Source organism: Melospiza georgiana, chromosome 7 (assembly GCF_028018845.1).
Source record: "Melospiza georgiana isolate bMelGeo1 chromosome 7, bMelGeo1.pri, whole genome shotgun sequence".
Classification (NCBI taxonomy): domain Eukaryota; kingdom Metazoa; phylum Chordata; class Aves; order Passeriformes; family Passerellidae; genus Melospiza; species Melospiza georgiana.
In genome coordinates, this window is record NC_080436.1 from 7627471 (window position 1) to 7643587 (window position 16117).

At 41.9% G+C, this 16117-nt stretch overlaps 1 protein-coding gene across 5 annotated transcripts in view; it reads left to right on the top strand.

Moving 5' to 3' along the window:
* Positions 1-48: 48 nt before the first annotated feature.
* KANSL1L (KAT8 regulatory NSL complex subunit 1 like) overlaps positions 49-16117 on the top strand; it is a 61725-nt gene continuing 45656 nt past the window's right edge. For 4 of the 5 annotated variants that reach the window (XR_009114636.1, XM_058027545.1, XM_058027547.1 and 1 more), the window contains exons 1-2: positions 49-142; positions 6395-7500. Coding sequence is in view for 4 of the 5 variants with exons in the window: in XM_058027545.1 (XP_057883528.1) it covers positions 6425-7500 (1076 nt within the window). In the remaining variant the exon portion in view is untranslated. Of the gene's footprint in view, positions 143-5008; positions 5056-6394; positions 7501-16117 lie in introns of those variants that run through there. The other variant, XM_058027546.1, reaches the window with a different exon arrangement.

Sequence of the window (16117 nt, forward strand, 5' to 3'; positions counted from 1 at the left end):
AGGCCCCGCCCCGCCGCGCTGCGCTTTAGCTGGGCGCGGACTCTTCAAGAGCGGCAGTGTGAGCCGTGGCGGGCGCCGTGCTGTGCGGGGTTGAGGCGGCGCCGGCGCCGGTGCCGCTGCGGAGAACCCGCCGGACGCGGAGGCAAGCGCGGGGCGCGGCGCGGCGGGGCGCCGTGAGGCGGCGGGGGCACGGAGGGGCCGGGCGGCGGTTGGTTCCCGCGGCGGGAGTGGCGGGTGCGCATGCGCGGGGTGGGGGCGGGGCGGGGGTAACGGTCCGTGCGCGCGGCGGGGCGGGGCCGGCGGCCGTGAGGCGGGGGCGGGGCCCGTGCGAGGGCGGCGCCGCTCCGTGCCCGCCCCGCGTGTCCCAGCCGGGATTTAAACAGCGGATGGAAACTTCCCGCTGGGAATCTGTGTGTGCCCACATTGTGCTGTGCCCTGGGGGGAATCCTGGACCGCAATTGAGTGTGCCCACCTAGTGCTGTGCCCCGGACTGGAATCTGTGTGTGCCCACCTAGTGCTGTGCCTCAAGGGCACCCCGCACTGCAGTCTGTGTGTGCCCACCTTGTGCTGTGCCCCGGACTGGAATCTGTGTGTGCCCACCTAGTGCTGTGTCCCCGGAGGACCCCTCACTATAATCTGAGTGTGCCCACCTAGCGCTGTGCCTCAGGGGAACCCCGGACCGGAATCTGTGTGTAATTTGTAGTTAGCTAAGCATCTCAGATCCAGGTCCTGCAGCCTGCCTTGAGAGCTCCTCTGTGCTCCTGAGTTACTCTTTCCATCCACTTTTTGCAAAATGAAGCACTTTCCCCCACACGAAAATGTAGCACTGACTGAGGTATTCTGAACCTACCCCTCTCTAATGGGAATTTTCAGTTTCCAATTTGCAATGTGAGCCAATTAAAAAAACAATCTAAATTATTAAGTATGCCTTTTGTCAAAGGGTAAATATGTCCTTTTTGTGCTAGTTTAATAAAAAGGAAATAGTAAAAATTACATGGAAAGCAGCCTGTGTGCCTTAGGACTCTCCTGCTGTATTGGTCCATGGTTTGAAATCCTGGGAAATGTTCTGAGGAGCCTAAATTCCAGTCATGTTAATTAGTGTCTTAGGAGCTGAGTGGGTCTCATTTCAGACCAGGTTTTATAGCCCTCTCTTCAAAGGCTAAAATTCAAAAGTATCACTGAAATGTGGATATGAAATTTACGATGAAAGGTACCAGAAGATATCGCAGATAGTTATGTTAAAGACATATGTACAACTTTATTACAGAGGCACCTGTTGTACTACAAAAAGCATTTAACATATATTAAAAATTACTTCAGATGTTGCTTTGCAAATATGGTATTGTAGACTGAGGAAGAATTAGTTGATGATGTAGTAGTAAACCTGGAAGTTATATGGATTCTCTGTTCAGAGCAGATCTGAACAAGGAGGAAAACAAACCTCTTCAGATATTTTAATGAGTCGTGGATTTTACCATAAGTTAGTATTGATGAGTTCCACTTGAAGTGCCTCCTTTTGAATCTTTTTATGATTGAAACTTTGGGTGGTCTGCCTTAAATGGAGATCTCTTAGTATTGAAAGACAGATCCTTTTGGGGGGGGGAGTTTTTTGTTTGTTTTTCCAAGTAGGAGGAATTTGTGCTTATGTCTTCTGGGGTGTACAAATCTCTCGAGTGTTTTGTCTGGATAGCTGTGCCTGCACAGTGAGCACTGCTGAACGTGGAGACTCCCCACTGATCCTGTTTGGCTTTATAGGTTTTTTTCCCAATCTATTAATAGAACAAGATACTAAAATACTTAAATACACATAATGAGTAACTGGTCTGCTTTTGAAGTGAAAACAAAAGCTGCCTACGGAAATGTTTTTTTTTTTTTTTTTTCACTCTTAAAAGCTGATCCCAGGTGTGTTATTAAACATGGGCTTCTTTCCTTTTCCTTTCATACTCTTAACCAGGACATGCCCAGCGGGACCAATATCTTTTATAGGGTCGTTGCTGCAGACTATTCCATGAGAAAATGCGCACTGTGCTGTCGAGCTGCTCTTGCTATTCTTAGAAATCACTACCGTCCTGTAGGTTTTCCAGAATTTGGGAGGGGTAGTTGGAGGCTGAGGGATGCCTGCCACCAGGCAGGGCTTGCAGAGGCTGGCCAGGCTCAGGTCTGGGTGCTGCACTCTGCTGAGGCAGTGCTGCAGCAGTGCCTGCCTGCCAGAGCACTTTATTTTTGGCCAGTGATTATCAGGAAGGCTGCCCAGGAGGAGCTGGCTGGGGATTACAGGACAAACAGCACAAAGCTGTAGGAAACCAGGTTTTGGCTGTTGTGTTGCAGTTTGCTTTTGGAGCTGCCCTCTCTTCTGCAGGTTGTCTCTGAGAGGCCTTAAAACAGGTTGAAATACAGTATTTTTGAGTGTTTTTACTGAGATTGATTTTGGGTGTTTCACCAGAGGCTGGCTGCTGTCAGGGACTTTGCTTTGCTTTTGAAATGCCATCTATGCAAGGAATAAACAGTGGAAGTTGCCTTATCTGAAACACTGTTTATCTGTGAATAAGCTGGAAACAGTCATATTCATTTGAGATGTTGTTTGTAGGCTTCTGAGCTTCAAAACAAAAAGCAATAATGGTAAAAATCTCCTCGTGGTCTCGAGGAATTTCATTATTAAGAGGAAAATTTAAGATGTTTATGATGAGGAAAAAGGACTCAATTTACAAGGAGAGAAGGCTGCTACAGAGGAGCTTTAAAAAGCCTCCTGTGAGTGGAGTTTTATTGTCATTGGAAACGAAAAGCTCACAAACAAAAAAATCCACTAGAAGACCAAGCAATCCTCCCCCCAAGCAAAAATCCCCCAGAACAGTGTCTGCAGCGTTGTGTAACCAAAGTGATAGTGTTATGCAAGGGGGAGAGGAGTCAAAAAGTGAAAGGACTGTAAACAAAAGCTGGGAAGGGAGGGAGTGCCACCCTGTGTGCTGAGTTGTGGCTGGGTTTTGTTGTGTTTCTTTTAATAGGGTGCTGCTAATCACCAACATGAAGACACTCGTTTCAGGATTTAGGCAGATTCTGTTGAGGTAAGCCTGGTAGGGAAAGGGTATAAGGGAGAAGTGTCAAGGGAGGACAAAGAAATCAGCAGAGGGAGAGGAAGAGGAGCAGGAGCCACTGGGGGTTAGGAACCTGTGGTGGAGGGGAGCAGGGTGCAGGTCCTGCTGTGGTAAACTGCAATTCCCAGCCAGATCCTCCTGGGTAATTAAAACATTAGGGGAGGATAAGCACAAAGTCACTTTAAACATCACTTGCTTTATTGTGTTTGTCTGGTACTTGTTTCTTCCCTCCCCCAGTACTTATTTAATGTCAGTTTTTCTTTTTACAGTACTCTTTAGTCTTTCAAGTGGAGTGTTTATTTAGTAGATGAAAAGCTGTTTGCCAGTTTAGCAGAATTTCAGCTGTTCTGGTTTTGAGACCTCAAGTAATACACAATGCAAAAGAAATCTGTGAAATTTTTTACTTATGACAGAAAAGCTCTTTCCAGAATGAAAATGGTTTTCTGGTATACCATTTTGCAGTACTTGTCTTCCCTCCCTCTTTGCCTTTATTTTTTCCCCCCTCCAAGACAGTAGGTTTTGCTCTGGAAACTCACTTCCAATATGAGTGGAATGAAATAATTTTTGCAGCTTTCTGCCAAAATTAAATAAAATGTGTGAAAAATGTAAATTGTATAACTTTTGTCAAGTCAGGTACTTGTCCTAAAATTCATTTATAGTTTTTTTGCAGCAGATACTTTGTTTTGCTCCTGTACCTATGAAAATTTTTTTGTGTGTTTGTGTGTATGTAAACTTCTTGGAGAATTGCCAAGGGCTGGACACTGTGGCAGTACCAGCTTTTATAAGTTCTTTTTGATGTCACTGTAGTGAGATGAGCACCCCTGAGTGTCTCACACTGTCTTCAGGGCAGAAACATTGTATGAAATTTCCAAGTTGCTGGGTAAGGGGTTGAGTGATTTCTGTCTTAAAAAACATTTTATTTATTTTTTAGCCGCTTTGTAGTTTAAGCATATTTGGTCAGGCACTCCAGATGAGTGATTTGTCAGGGCTCTTTAGTTCAGTGTTTGTGTTCCAGATGAGGGTGTTTTGATTCTTCCCCCCTTTCCCCTAGAAGAGTTAGGAAGAAGTCCCCCAGATGAAAAAACCACAAATTTGGTAATGGTATTCATTGCAGTTTTGGAAATTTGAAACTGTACCAAAAGGGTACAGTGAAAGTGAATGTGTTTGAGGGGATGTGATGGAGTTAAAACCCAGCATTATAAAGTTTTGTGCTGCCAGTTCTTTGAATAACCTCCATCTTCACCCAGCTATGTGATCCACATCTCCAAAGTACTTTTTGCCTGAAAAACTGCACACTGTGTTTCAGGAGTAGCAACCTGTGGCTGCTAAACCAAACCACTCAGACTAAGGGGGGTGGATGGTAAAGTTGGAACAGTTATAAACACAGTGCTAGGTGCATGTGGATCCCAGGCTGATGCTGCTCTTCTTGGAGAGCTTCTTGGAATTCTCAGGGGGAGTCAAACACAGGGACTCCTGAGCTCACATTGACCCCACAGAGGAACTGTTCAGTTCTCTCCCCTGATGTTTTGGCCATGCACAGTTGCTCTGACTTGCTGTAGTTATCTGCCATTATGTTAGGGCCAGGGAGGCATTGGTGTCTGAATTCAAACTCATTTGGATTTTCAGATTTGCAGGCCTGCTGGCTTTTACAAGAGGAAAGACACAAGTCAGCCAGGTGCTGAGAGCATTACTGAGCCACCAGAGCTTTAGGACTTGGGGCTCCAGCTCTCAACAGTGCATTTCCCTGTCTGATCCTAGAATGGGGTTCTTCCTGAGCAGCTGTCCACTGGGAGGACTTTGTGCTGAAGTTATTGCCTTATTTATAAAGGTTAAAATCCTGGGGGTTTTAATGGTATCATTTATGATTAGCAGTAAGACCACCAAACCTGGTGCCAGTGATGCTGGGAGGGTGATGTGCAGAGATGAAAACCTTGTGGATGAGGTACACATGGAGCAATGAAAGGTGAATAAAGCATACACAGAGTGGTAAGGCAGTACTGGAGCAATGAAAGGTGAATAAAGCATACACAGAGTGGTAAGGCAGTACTGGAGCATATGGCTCTCTCTGTTCTGCTTCATGTTTTGCGGGTCAAGGAGCAAATATCCAAACTGGTATTTCTCAGCTCCCTAGGTTTCCACATCTCACTTTAATGTTTGCACCTTCAGTGTAAAAAAACCTGTGGTTCTAAACAACCAAGGCTTCAGACAGATCTTTTCTTAAGATCCATGTGTGGTAGTCTCAGAATCACTGACCCCTTATGGGATCTGTGCATTGCAAGTTGCTGAGCTGGCAGTTGCTGGGGAGATCAGGGGAACTGGAGGCATGAAAAGGAGGGCACTGGAAGTACTGCTCAACTAGTGCACAGTTCAACAGAATTTACTGTAAAGGGCATTGCTGTGCTGCACCCACTTTTGCTACTGCTCTCATATGGTTTCTGGTTTTGTCTCTAGCTTCTTATTCAGGAGCTTCTGCAGGCCATATTCAATTAAATCATTCATTTGGTTTATTTAACCATATCCTTAACAAAGCTGTAAGTACTGTGCAAGTGATTCCTGCGTGGAATAGATACAGTATGACTTGGCAGCTGCTGACAAAAAGGGGTGAAGGTTGACATTGGCCTTTTGATCCCAAAGTCTGGGAGCCCTTTGTTAATTGGCAAGCCACAAGCAAAAGGATTTGTCAAGGACAACTGTCATTTCTCAATTTGCTATGAAAAATAATCTGTATGTATTACACAGACAGTGCCTGATGAATAAACAGTGGTACCAAAGGCACAGAAAAGAATTCTTTTTTAGTAGGAAACTTCAGAACTTAGAGTTATCTATTTTGAAAGCATTAGCCTTGTTGATTGATTTCTAATGTGTATTTATAAGAATATATAACAGTTCATCAAATGCTTTCTTTATACAGATTTACAGTAAATACATTTCTCACAATAGTGCCAGTCACATTGCTCAAGGTCATGTTTTTCAGTTTGGGCAAGGTTAGATGACAGACCTGAACTTTTTGAGTCTTATTTCTCAGACTGATAGAATCAAAACTGAAATGAGTTATGAATGGTTATTCCCCTGAGATGTAAAGGCTTTCATTGCACACAGAACAGCCTCTGAATGAAATAAAGAAAAAACAGAAAGGGTGTTCTTGTTTGACTTGGGAGGCAACATAGTCTGTGTTCTTTAGATAAAGTCCCTTTTTATGGAATTTTTGAATGACGTTGGGAGAATGAAATGTCTGTCAGAGTTGTTGTATTTGTACTGTGTCATGAAAATGAGAAAATTTACATGGCCCATGTTATTTTCAGGTTTGCTGTAAACTACCTACCGTAGCTATAATGACACCAGCTCTCAGAGAGGCAACAACAAAAGGTCATGGTATCCACTTGTCACCTTCTTTGTCCTCTAGAGCTATGGAGTCTGATACAGCTTTGTGCATGGAAAATTCCAGAGCAGTGGAAGAGAAGATAAAAGAGGACTCCATCGCACGGATTACTTGCTCAGTCCTGGGGTTCCCCACTGCTGAGCCCAACCTCAGGAATGATATCTTCAGTGTGCAGCATTTTGGTTCCCCACCATCCTCCAAGTGCTATCAGTCTGTCTTGTTAATGAGTACAAATTCTGCATTTAACAACAAAACTGGGAAGCAGACAAAAGCAGGAGAGCCTGGCTGCTCCAAGATGAGAAAGTCATTACATAATGGGGCTGACACATCATTTGGTCATATTAGTCACTCAGAACCTGAGCAACAGGTCAAAGGGGCAGCGTTTTCAGAGACCACATCTCCAAACTTGGCAGGAATGCAGAGACTTTCAGGTTCGGGTGTAACAGAATCCAGTAACGCAGAAGAAATGCAACTTTTAAATGGTAAATGGTACAAGAAGAATGGGGTTTTGGGGAGGGCTTTGGAAGTCTGCACTGAAACAATAAAAGGGGATTTATTACACCAAATTCTTCACGGGCCTGCAGAAGGGATTTTGAGCTGCACCCAGGAGGAGGTGTACGCTCGCTTACTCCAGTGTGTCACTAAGCAACAAATGGAAATCAGTCGCGCCAAAAGAACTCAGAAGCGTTTACAAATGCTCCTGGCAAAGCACGTTATCAAACACTGTGATCAGCAGCTGAAATGCTTTGTGAAACATCAGCTTCAGAGAATGAAGGTTTTCCATGAGCCAGCTAGATTTTTGAGCAATAGCTCCCTCAGATGCACTGAAGGTTGGCTGGAAAACAACACGATTGCTCCGGAGAGTAGTTTGGGTGTGGATGTACAGAACGGAGTCAGCGTCGCACCAGGTGAAATCCGTGGCTTTGCACTTTCTACTGGAGGGCTGCTGTCCCGTGTGGAGAAGGACCTGGACTCTGATGCAACCTGCAGCAGCTCAGATGAAGATGGTGAGGAACAGACTGTGGAAGCGTAAGTGTTAAATTCCTGCTTAGACTCATGTGCTTCTTACTTATCAATCAGGATGGAAGGGTCTGGACCTACAGATCTTGTGTGAGTAACCTCACTCAGTAGTCTTACTGAAATCAGCAAGACTGACAGTGTGAGCTGGGTTTGGCAGAAAGTAGTAACTTCTAATTAATGCATTTAAGGAGCAGTTGCTTTAGTGGATTGCAGAGAACTAGAGTTCGTACTGCACTCTCTCGGTTTGCATTCCATCAATACTGCTAATACCTGAATGGTGCTGTAAACCAGATAGTGATTGCTGTAAATACTTGGGGCCAGAATGAAAATAATTTTCATTTTACTCTGGAGTTATTTATTAGTCAATATTAGGATCTCAAGATCCACTATATTGTGATAAAGAGTAAAAATTAAAAATTATCATCTGATGTAGGTATCAAGCCATCCAGTATTTGGTCACTGGTATGTTGAAAAAGTTTGGTTCTTTAACTTTTAATTTTAAAAATATTAATTTACTTCCTGAAGTCACTCTGAAACTATGAATGGAGCTAGCAATTGAGTGTTTATTATTGCTGGTATCTTTTTCAGGATGAACCAGAGGGAAATTCATATCATTAACTAGTAGTGTCTTAAGTTGGCAGGAATCCTGTCAATACAAATTACAAATCAGTGGTGGGTAAGAGGAGATAGTAAAATTGCTCTCTGATGATGGTACCACCTTATTTCTTTTTTTTTTTTTTTTACCTCTACCTTGCTACACTGCTAACACAATCTCTTCAGTCAAGAAATTTTAGAAAACAGTGAAAGGACAGCTGCTTTCCTCTTCCCAAAGCTGGAGAGATGAGCCTGCCTTAAGGTTTGTTGGGATGTAATAGTCAGGACTGTGGTACACAGAAGAGAGCTGCACACAAATGCAGCAGCTTGGTGGGAACTCCAGGATACCCACATTTCTCGTGGGCTCTTGTAGATTGTCAGGACAGGGTTTGTGTTTACTGGTCTTTCCTTATACCCTCTGCTGTCAGAGAATGTCTAGAAAAAATAAATTAAAAAACATTTAAAAACTCTTACTTCCCATTCTGCTTCCTGAAAAGCATAATGCTCAGAAGAAATCAAGTAAGCTTCTGAAACTGGAAGAGCTTTGCCCTGTTACATATTTATAGTTTCAGTCCAGCAAGGCTGTTATCAAATCTCTGCTGTGTTCTGCTAAGCTCTGTAGGGCTGAAAAACAGAGGAGAAAATGTTTTCATTTTCTTTTACATGTTGTCAGAATGGTAAATACTGTGCTGACGTCCAGCCAAAGCATAATGACTTGTCAACTAAGTTAGGAGCACCTTAAATATTTGAGTTTGCAAAATAATTATTCTTTTGAAATATTTTAATAAAAAACATCATTTGGGCTCTCCCCAGCATAGGAGAATCCACATTCTCCTAACTGATACACTTGAACTTCTAAGTAATAGCTCTGCCTCTAGGATTCTTATCTTGTGATTACATGAGCTGAAAAAGAAAGCTCTTGAGAAGCTCTTGATTCTTGAACAGTAGTGGGTAATGTAAAACTTGGACCAAAGTTTTGTGTGATGGTTTCCTTTTTTCTTCCTGCCCTCAACACTTGAGTTTCTAACTCCCTCTGCCAGTCCTTTCCTTTTATTGCTTCTTGTGGCTTTTGGCAGTTATCTTTCCACTTAAGGCTTACTCAGTTTACTTTTGTTGCACTGATGAAAAAATCCACAGAGGATTATTAAAACCTCATCAAACCCATCACCTTTGGCTCAGGAAATCCCCAGGCTGCTCTTGCTGGGAGCTGAGGGAATGTTCAGGAGCTGCCCTGCTCCCTCCATGCCTGCTCTGGTGTAACATTGTTATCTCAGCTATTGCTGCGAGGCAGGAGGACTGGGTAAGATGATCTCTAGTCTGACTCAGTGTGGCCCTTTATTTTGGGTTGTTTATTGCTCTGCCTTTCTTTGTGCTCCTGCTGCTGAGCAGTTGTTCAGCACAGCAGCCTTGCTGCACTGGCAGGGAAGGATTCGCTGCTGTTTGAGGTGAGGTGCTGGGCCAGCAAGCTCAGAGTTAAAAGTACTGCTTGATTTAAGCAAAGTCTTGTCTGTGTGCCTAGGCTGAGGAAATGCTGGAGTTAACATGCAGTAAGGACAGGCTGTCTCTTATCTGAAATCATCATTATCTTCAGCTCACAATGTTTTTCTTCTTTTCTCCAACTTTAAGATTTGCCTTTGTGGCTAAAATGCTGCCCTTTTTCTTGGAGGTAACTGAATCAGTTACTCACCAGTTCAGCTTGTCAGAGTTGCTGTTTCCTTGCCACTTTAAGGCCTTCTGGATTGCCTTTCATCTGGACAAAAGAAACAAAGTTAATATCCATTTTGATTTCTGCTGAGTGGATTTATGTTGTATTCTTATTGTTGTATATCATATTTCCAGAGTCTCACACCTTCTGGGTGGTTTTCTCACAGCAGATCTTCACAGCAGTGGTGTTGTTGCTTCTCAGTCAGGGCTCCTCTCCCAGGCTCTCCCTGACCACCCCACCCCCTTTAATCCCAGCTACCTCCATGGGCTATAGCTGCTGCCCAATCAAGGACATCACAGCTGCAGCCCCTTTACAATAACTAGAATCAGGGCAGGGTCACTAATACAATACAGAGATCTTTTACTGCCATTCATATATTTACAATACATATATTTACTCAGGCCCCTACACATATATTTACTCAGGCCCCTACAGATTTACATGCTTTGAATTGCCTTTCTGTCCTTGGGAATTGGCTCTAAGTGCTTTCCAGAAGCAATGGGATCGTGTAGGTGAGACAATACTCATTTCCTCACCTGTATGGAAATGTTTACTCTGAATTCCTCTGTGATAATCTTAATAATATTTAACTGTAGTTACTATAAGGTTCAAACAATGTAGTGATGAATGGAAAGAATGTTTTGGTTCTACCCATATCTCAGTGTGGTACTGATTGCATTTAACTTGAGGGTATAGTCAGGCTGGTGAGTGCTCATTGTTGTGGCTGTGGTGTTTCTCATTCTTTTTGTGAGGGGAGGAGGTATCAGTCCAGTGTGCAAGGCAGGGAGAAGCTGCAGTTACCATGTCTACCTGAGAACAGTCTGTTTCCCATCAGGAGGGAGAAGTTGATTCCAGCTCCAACTCCTCATGCTGCATAACAAACCTGGAGTTATTTTTAGCTTTTTGAACCTGTTCATTCTCATTATCCTGAGGAGAGCTTTTCCCAATGAGTATTGACATAAGCTCTTCTGACCTGTATCTCAGTGCTTTGTGGCTCAAGCAAGATTGTCTCTATCCATCTATTTCAATACCTTTGTTGTTCAGTTGCAAATAGCTGCTGTGAGATATTTAAACCATTGTTCCTGCATTACATAGATTCTGTCCTCAAGGCAAGAGAGATCCTTGGTCTGCTGGTGAAGGCAATTCATAGTGCTTAACAAACTTCTCTAGTTCCTAGAATAATTGGAAAGGCTCATCGCATTTCAAGAGTTTCATCAAAACATATTTTATTCTTTTGAGAGTCTACTAAAAAGAAATACAAAAAAACAATTGGCTGTCCTCAGGACCTTTGTCATTTTGCTGCTACTGTCAGCTCATGAATATCTTTAACCTGTCAGTTTTCATAGCACCACATTGCCAGCAGGAAATTTTGCTGTATTTTAGGACACTCCATCCTTTGGGCACAGGAGAGTCTCACTACTCAGGGGATGTAGTAGTTCTTCTCTGTAGTTTCTCAAAGGCAGCTTTTAGGTGCTGCTCTCTGGCTCACTGTTGGGTGTTAGAAACCAGAGCAGAGTGCCCAAGGAAGGCAACACAAAGCTGAACATGAGTAATTCCTTTAGGGATTCATAACTAACACTTGATTTGCCACACAGACAACATTTCACCAGCTGAATTTACTTGAAACTTGTTGATCTTTGTGGTTCATGAAGATGAAAGATGATGCATAGAAGTAGTCATAGATTCCAAACAAGGTGAATTTGATGATGATGTGAGCTCAAAGGTTTTTCAACAACACAGCTCCACTCTGGCAGCAGTGTGTGTCCTGCTAGGCCAACTCCTCATTCTTACTGATGTATTTTGTGTCTATTCCTGTGTAGTAGGGAATACAATGTACCACAAAGAGCTCTGATGCTCAGGGAGTCATTTGGGAAACCTGTAAAGTTGCAGAATGCAGAGGTTTTCTGCTATGTGCACTACAAGTGTGATCTTCCAGAATCAAAAGCTACTCACTGTGGTTCTTTGAAGAAACAGCTGCTCACTCCATCCAACAGTAGTAGATGCATCTAATCAATTGGACAGAAAACCTGCTTGCAGTAGATTTTCCTGCAAAATAAGTAGCTCTTTGTACTCATGACAAATGCTGTGCCTTGTTTTCCCAGTTCTCCTTTCCCTATCCAAATAGAATCCTTTAGCATCGTTTGGTGGGATTTTCCCTCTGAAATGTTTTCATGCCTTTCCCTCTGATTTTGAAAGACATGTTTTACTGATTATCCTCCAGCAACCTCAAGCCTGACGAAGAGGCACTGCTACATTTTTCCATGCCCACAGGGTTTGTTGTGCCTGGAAACTTTTATAATGAATGTGAATAGATAGTAAATCTTACTCTTTTTTTTTCTCCTTTATTTTTTCCCCCTTAGATTGCTAGTTGGAAAGAGAAGATGGGAAATCTGCTTTTAGCACAAGCATGTGATGGGGAGGGGAGCATTAAGCAGAGAAAATACAGGAAGGAAGAAAACCTTATGACTGGTATCTCCAGATCTAATCTGTTCGTTCTAGATGATTTTCCATTTTTCCTAGCATTTTTTCTAGTGGCTAACTGAGCAGCATCAGTGCAGTTCTGCAGGCCTGGCTATACATGGCACTGCTAAAGGGACAGGGTTTATTGCAAGTCTTGGAGCCACTTTATAAAGGGAGACTGTTTGTTTTTGCAAGGTCAGGTCCTAATTTTCCACACTGAGCTGGAATTGCACTTCATGCCTGATATGAGAACTGAATTATGAGTTTGGGAAGGGGAGGAAGAGAGTCTGCCAGGGCAAAATGCTGCTCTTAAGCACAAACCCCACTTGTTTCCTGGTTTTAACACCTTTTTAGTTTATAAGTCCAGGAAGTGTCTTATTTGCATACAAGATTAATATGAGGGCTTTTGAATAAGTATAAATTCACTGGTGTAAATAATATGCTGATTTAAGAATGTTTTATATGTTGCTTTTTCAAGAATTCCATTTTCTCAATTCTTGTCTCCTATCTCTAGGATGTGGGAGGAGAATAAAAGAAAATATAGCTTTACATTACCTTCTGTTTTAACTCTCAGGATACATGTATTATCTCAGAATATATTTAACCTCACTTGGTTGAGTTTCCATAAGATGAATTAATAACTTCTTCAGGGTCTCACATGTATTTACTGTTTTGCCTTAGAGATCTCAGTGCAGCAATAAAAACTTGCTGTTGAGCAGGACTTTGCTCTCTCAATACCAGAGCAATGCTCCTGTGGGTGGGGGTCCTGATTTCTAACCTCTAATTACATTAATAATTTTGTAGCTGCTGAAGGCAGACTACAAAAAGCAGAAGGTTTGACAGGTTTTAACCTGCAAGGGAAACTTGGAGCTGGGAATCTCAAATCTTTTAAGTGAGATGGGTGTTGAATTCATATTAAATAAAAACTTGGCATTACTTAATAACTTTTTAATACACAGTCAAGATAGTGTAGTAGAATAGCAAATCTAATGAGCAGGCACATGTGTGTGCATATATAACCTTGTATGCTTAATTAAATTGGAGACAAGAAGAATTTGATGCTTGATGTCAAGTGCTGATTAATCAGTGTTTTATGGCTGGCTTTTTCCTTTCACTAAGCTGAGCAGTGTGTTTGCTTTAATTAAAATACTTGCTTATAAACAACAATGAACTGTCTTTCTAACTTCTTGTAAAGCAAGTGCAGTGTTATTTTGGTTTATAGCTAGCACTGATTTAGTGAGAATCTGCTTCAAAGGGATACACCAGTGCCTTTGAAAATCAGCATGCATGGGCCCCTGATACAGGAAATAATTTAAGTGCTTTCCTCTTCACATGAAGTAAAAAGTGTGCATAAAGACTTCCCAAAATAGGAATGCTCTCCTGTAACAGAGTTTCATTCATACTGCTAAATATGGGTTAGGAATGTGATGTTAGATTTAAATATATTGACCTGTGCTCTTTTTTTACTGAAACAGCTGTAAATTATTTTATTTTCATCCACACACTTTGCCTAGCTCTTGTGAGTTAAATGAAGTTTTCTGTTGGGGAATTTAAATAAATTTAGTTTTCAGTTAGCAAACTTCTAGTTACTGATTCTGCTGTTGGAAAAACAAATAAACCTGAAGGTCTGTGTTTGAATATATGTAATATAAACTCCCTTTCCTCCCAGCCCATGGGGTAGACTGAGCAGCAGAAAAACTCAGTGAAATTCAATCCCAGGCTCCTGCAAAACACCCAAATTGCAAACTGTTCAAACATACATTCATATATAAATATGTATATACACTGATTTATAAGATGGAATATGAGCTTGCCTGAATACCATACCCATCTTTTCCCTGTAAGAATATACATACAAATTTTGGAATAAACTTCAGTGGCTGGACAGCATTGATATGCTGCTTATGTGCTGTCATAATGTTCCATTTGCACAGATCTTGGAAGGAGTGTTTTTGGTAAGTTCTGCCTTATTTTATGTTGAGCATGGGCTACAGATGTAGCATTACTTGGTTTCTTTTTGAAGGGCAGTTGTGTAATATTAAAGAGAATTTCTAGGCCTGTGTTCCTGGTGTTTTGTTGTTAATCTGTTGATGTTGTGCCATTTCAAAGGCAAGAAAAGAAGCTCGTTTCTAGGCAGCCCTGCTGTTCTTGAAGTTTCTTTCTCTGCATTTTAGCACTACCTGCTTCTCTGCTTCACTTTGAACATGTTGGTGTGCTGGAGCAGACAGCAGAACCTTAAAAATGAATATTAAAATATTTTTAACAAAAGCCATTGGCAGATACTCAAATTACAGCATGTTGGGGTTTTTCATTATTTTATTAAGAGGAAGTGCAGCTGGTTGTTTACCTTTTGCAGGTTTTTCTTTCTGGCCAGTTAATATTCTGGCTGACTCCACCTTCACTAACCCACTTGGCCTTTTATAATTAACTCAGCTCTAAAGAATTACGTAGACAGAGCTGGAGGTGAAGAGCACCTACCAGCCATTGGAAAGATTCAGCACTCTAAGAGATCCCTTAAGAAGCTGAATTTTTAATTTATTCTGTGCCCAAATTGAGTTAACATTTCAGTGCAAGTGTAACAGTTCAGTCTTTAATATAAAACAACAGCAGTGTGTGATCCTTTGCAGGAACCCTGTAGCAGCAAATACTGTCTGTGGCACCTCATCAGTTTGGAGGATGTGATTTCCCTATCACATAGGGAGCATTTATAGTGCACCAGTGAAATTCTTCTGAAATCTCTCCCTTTCTAGGGTATCTAAGCACAGAGACTTTCTCTTTTCATATTTTCAGTTTTCTCCTACAGCCTTTTTGCTCTGAATATTGATTTTCCTCTTTTATCCTCCCCACTGTCCCTTCTCATTTTGTGGGAGATGTAAAAGTTTGATTCCATTGCTACTTAATTTCATACTACCTAATTTTTTCCCCCATAAATTTTCTCTCCAAGAGAAAAATCAGACCTGGTTGATAATTTATTGAAAAATCACAGCTATGGTTGATAATTTCAGGTGTTACTGCATGAATTCCTCAGGTCTGATGGCATAGCATAAGTTTTCAGCTAGGTACAAGATTTTTGTTTGGGAAGATAAGATGTGTGTGTTATGTGTTGGTATGAACATGCATTATTGGAAATATTGAAGGGCCTCAGTGTGTCAGAGGTGGTGGAACCAGGCATGCATACCAGAAATTGTAATTGTAATAAGCAGTTGCTGATGTCTGTAGATGATAGGGAGAATTATAACCCATGTTTTGGGAAGCTGTGTGGTGCTTCACAGGAAAATGTCTGCCAGGTAAAAATTCCTGTTAAACACCAAGGGAGGTAGCAACCTAGTAGGATCCAGAAGAATGACCTACTGCAGATCTTCACAGAGATTGCAAGCTAATTTTGAGCACCAGAGAAATTCCCTTGATTGATTTTTTTGGAGTGGGAGTGAGGAGCAGGGAGTGCATAGCTTGGTTTGGTGTTGGTTATTCCAGAACAGCAGCACACTGCTCCTGGAAGGTCTGAGCAAAGGCTGGGAGTGAACTGCCACAGTAAATAGTGGTTTTTTGTGTCATTTTGATCAGCCAAAATTGTTACAGTTTGGTTTTAATCCTTTTTGTACTCAGGAATGCATAGAAGGGATTGCATTCATAAAACAGCACACACTGTTTTTTTTAGTTATGTGGTTCTGAGGGGTTTAACAGTTAACTGATCCAGGGGAATTAATGCTTCAACAGCAACTGAAGTTAGTTCATTCTGAAAACAAACATTATGTAGGTGTTCTGGAAGAATTAGTCCTTGAGAAAGCATTTACGGGTCATTTAATAGTTGAACATATTTATTCAGCTATTACAAGTGTTGGAGTCTTGGTTGGGAGTGGGCACACA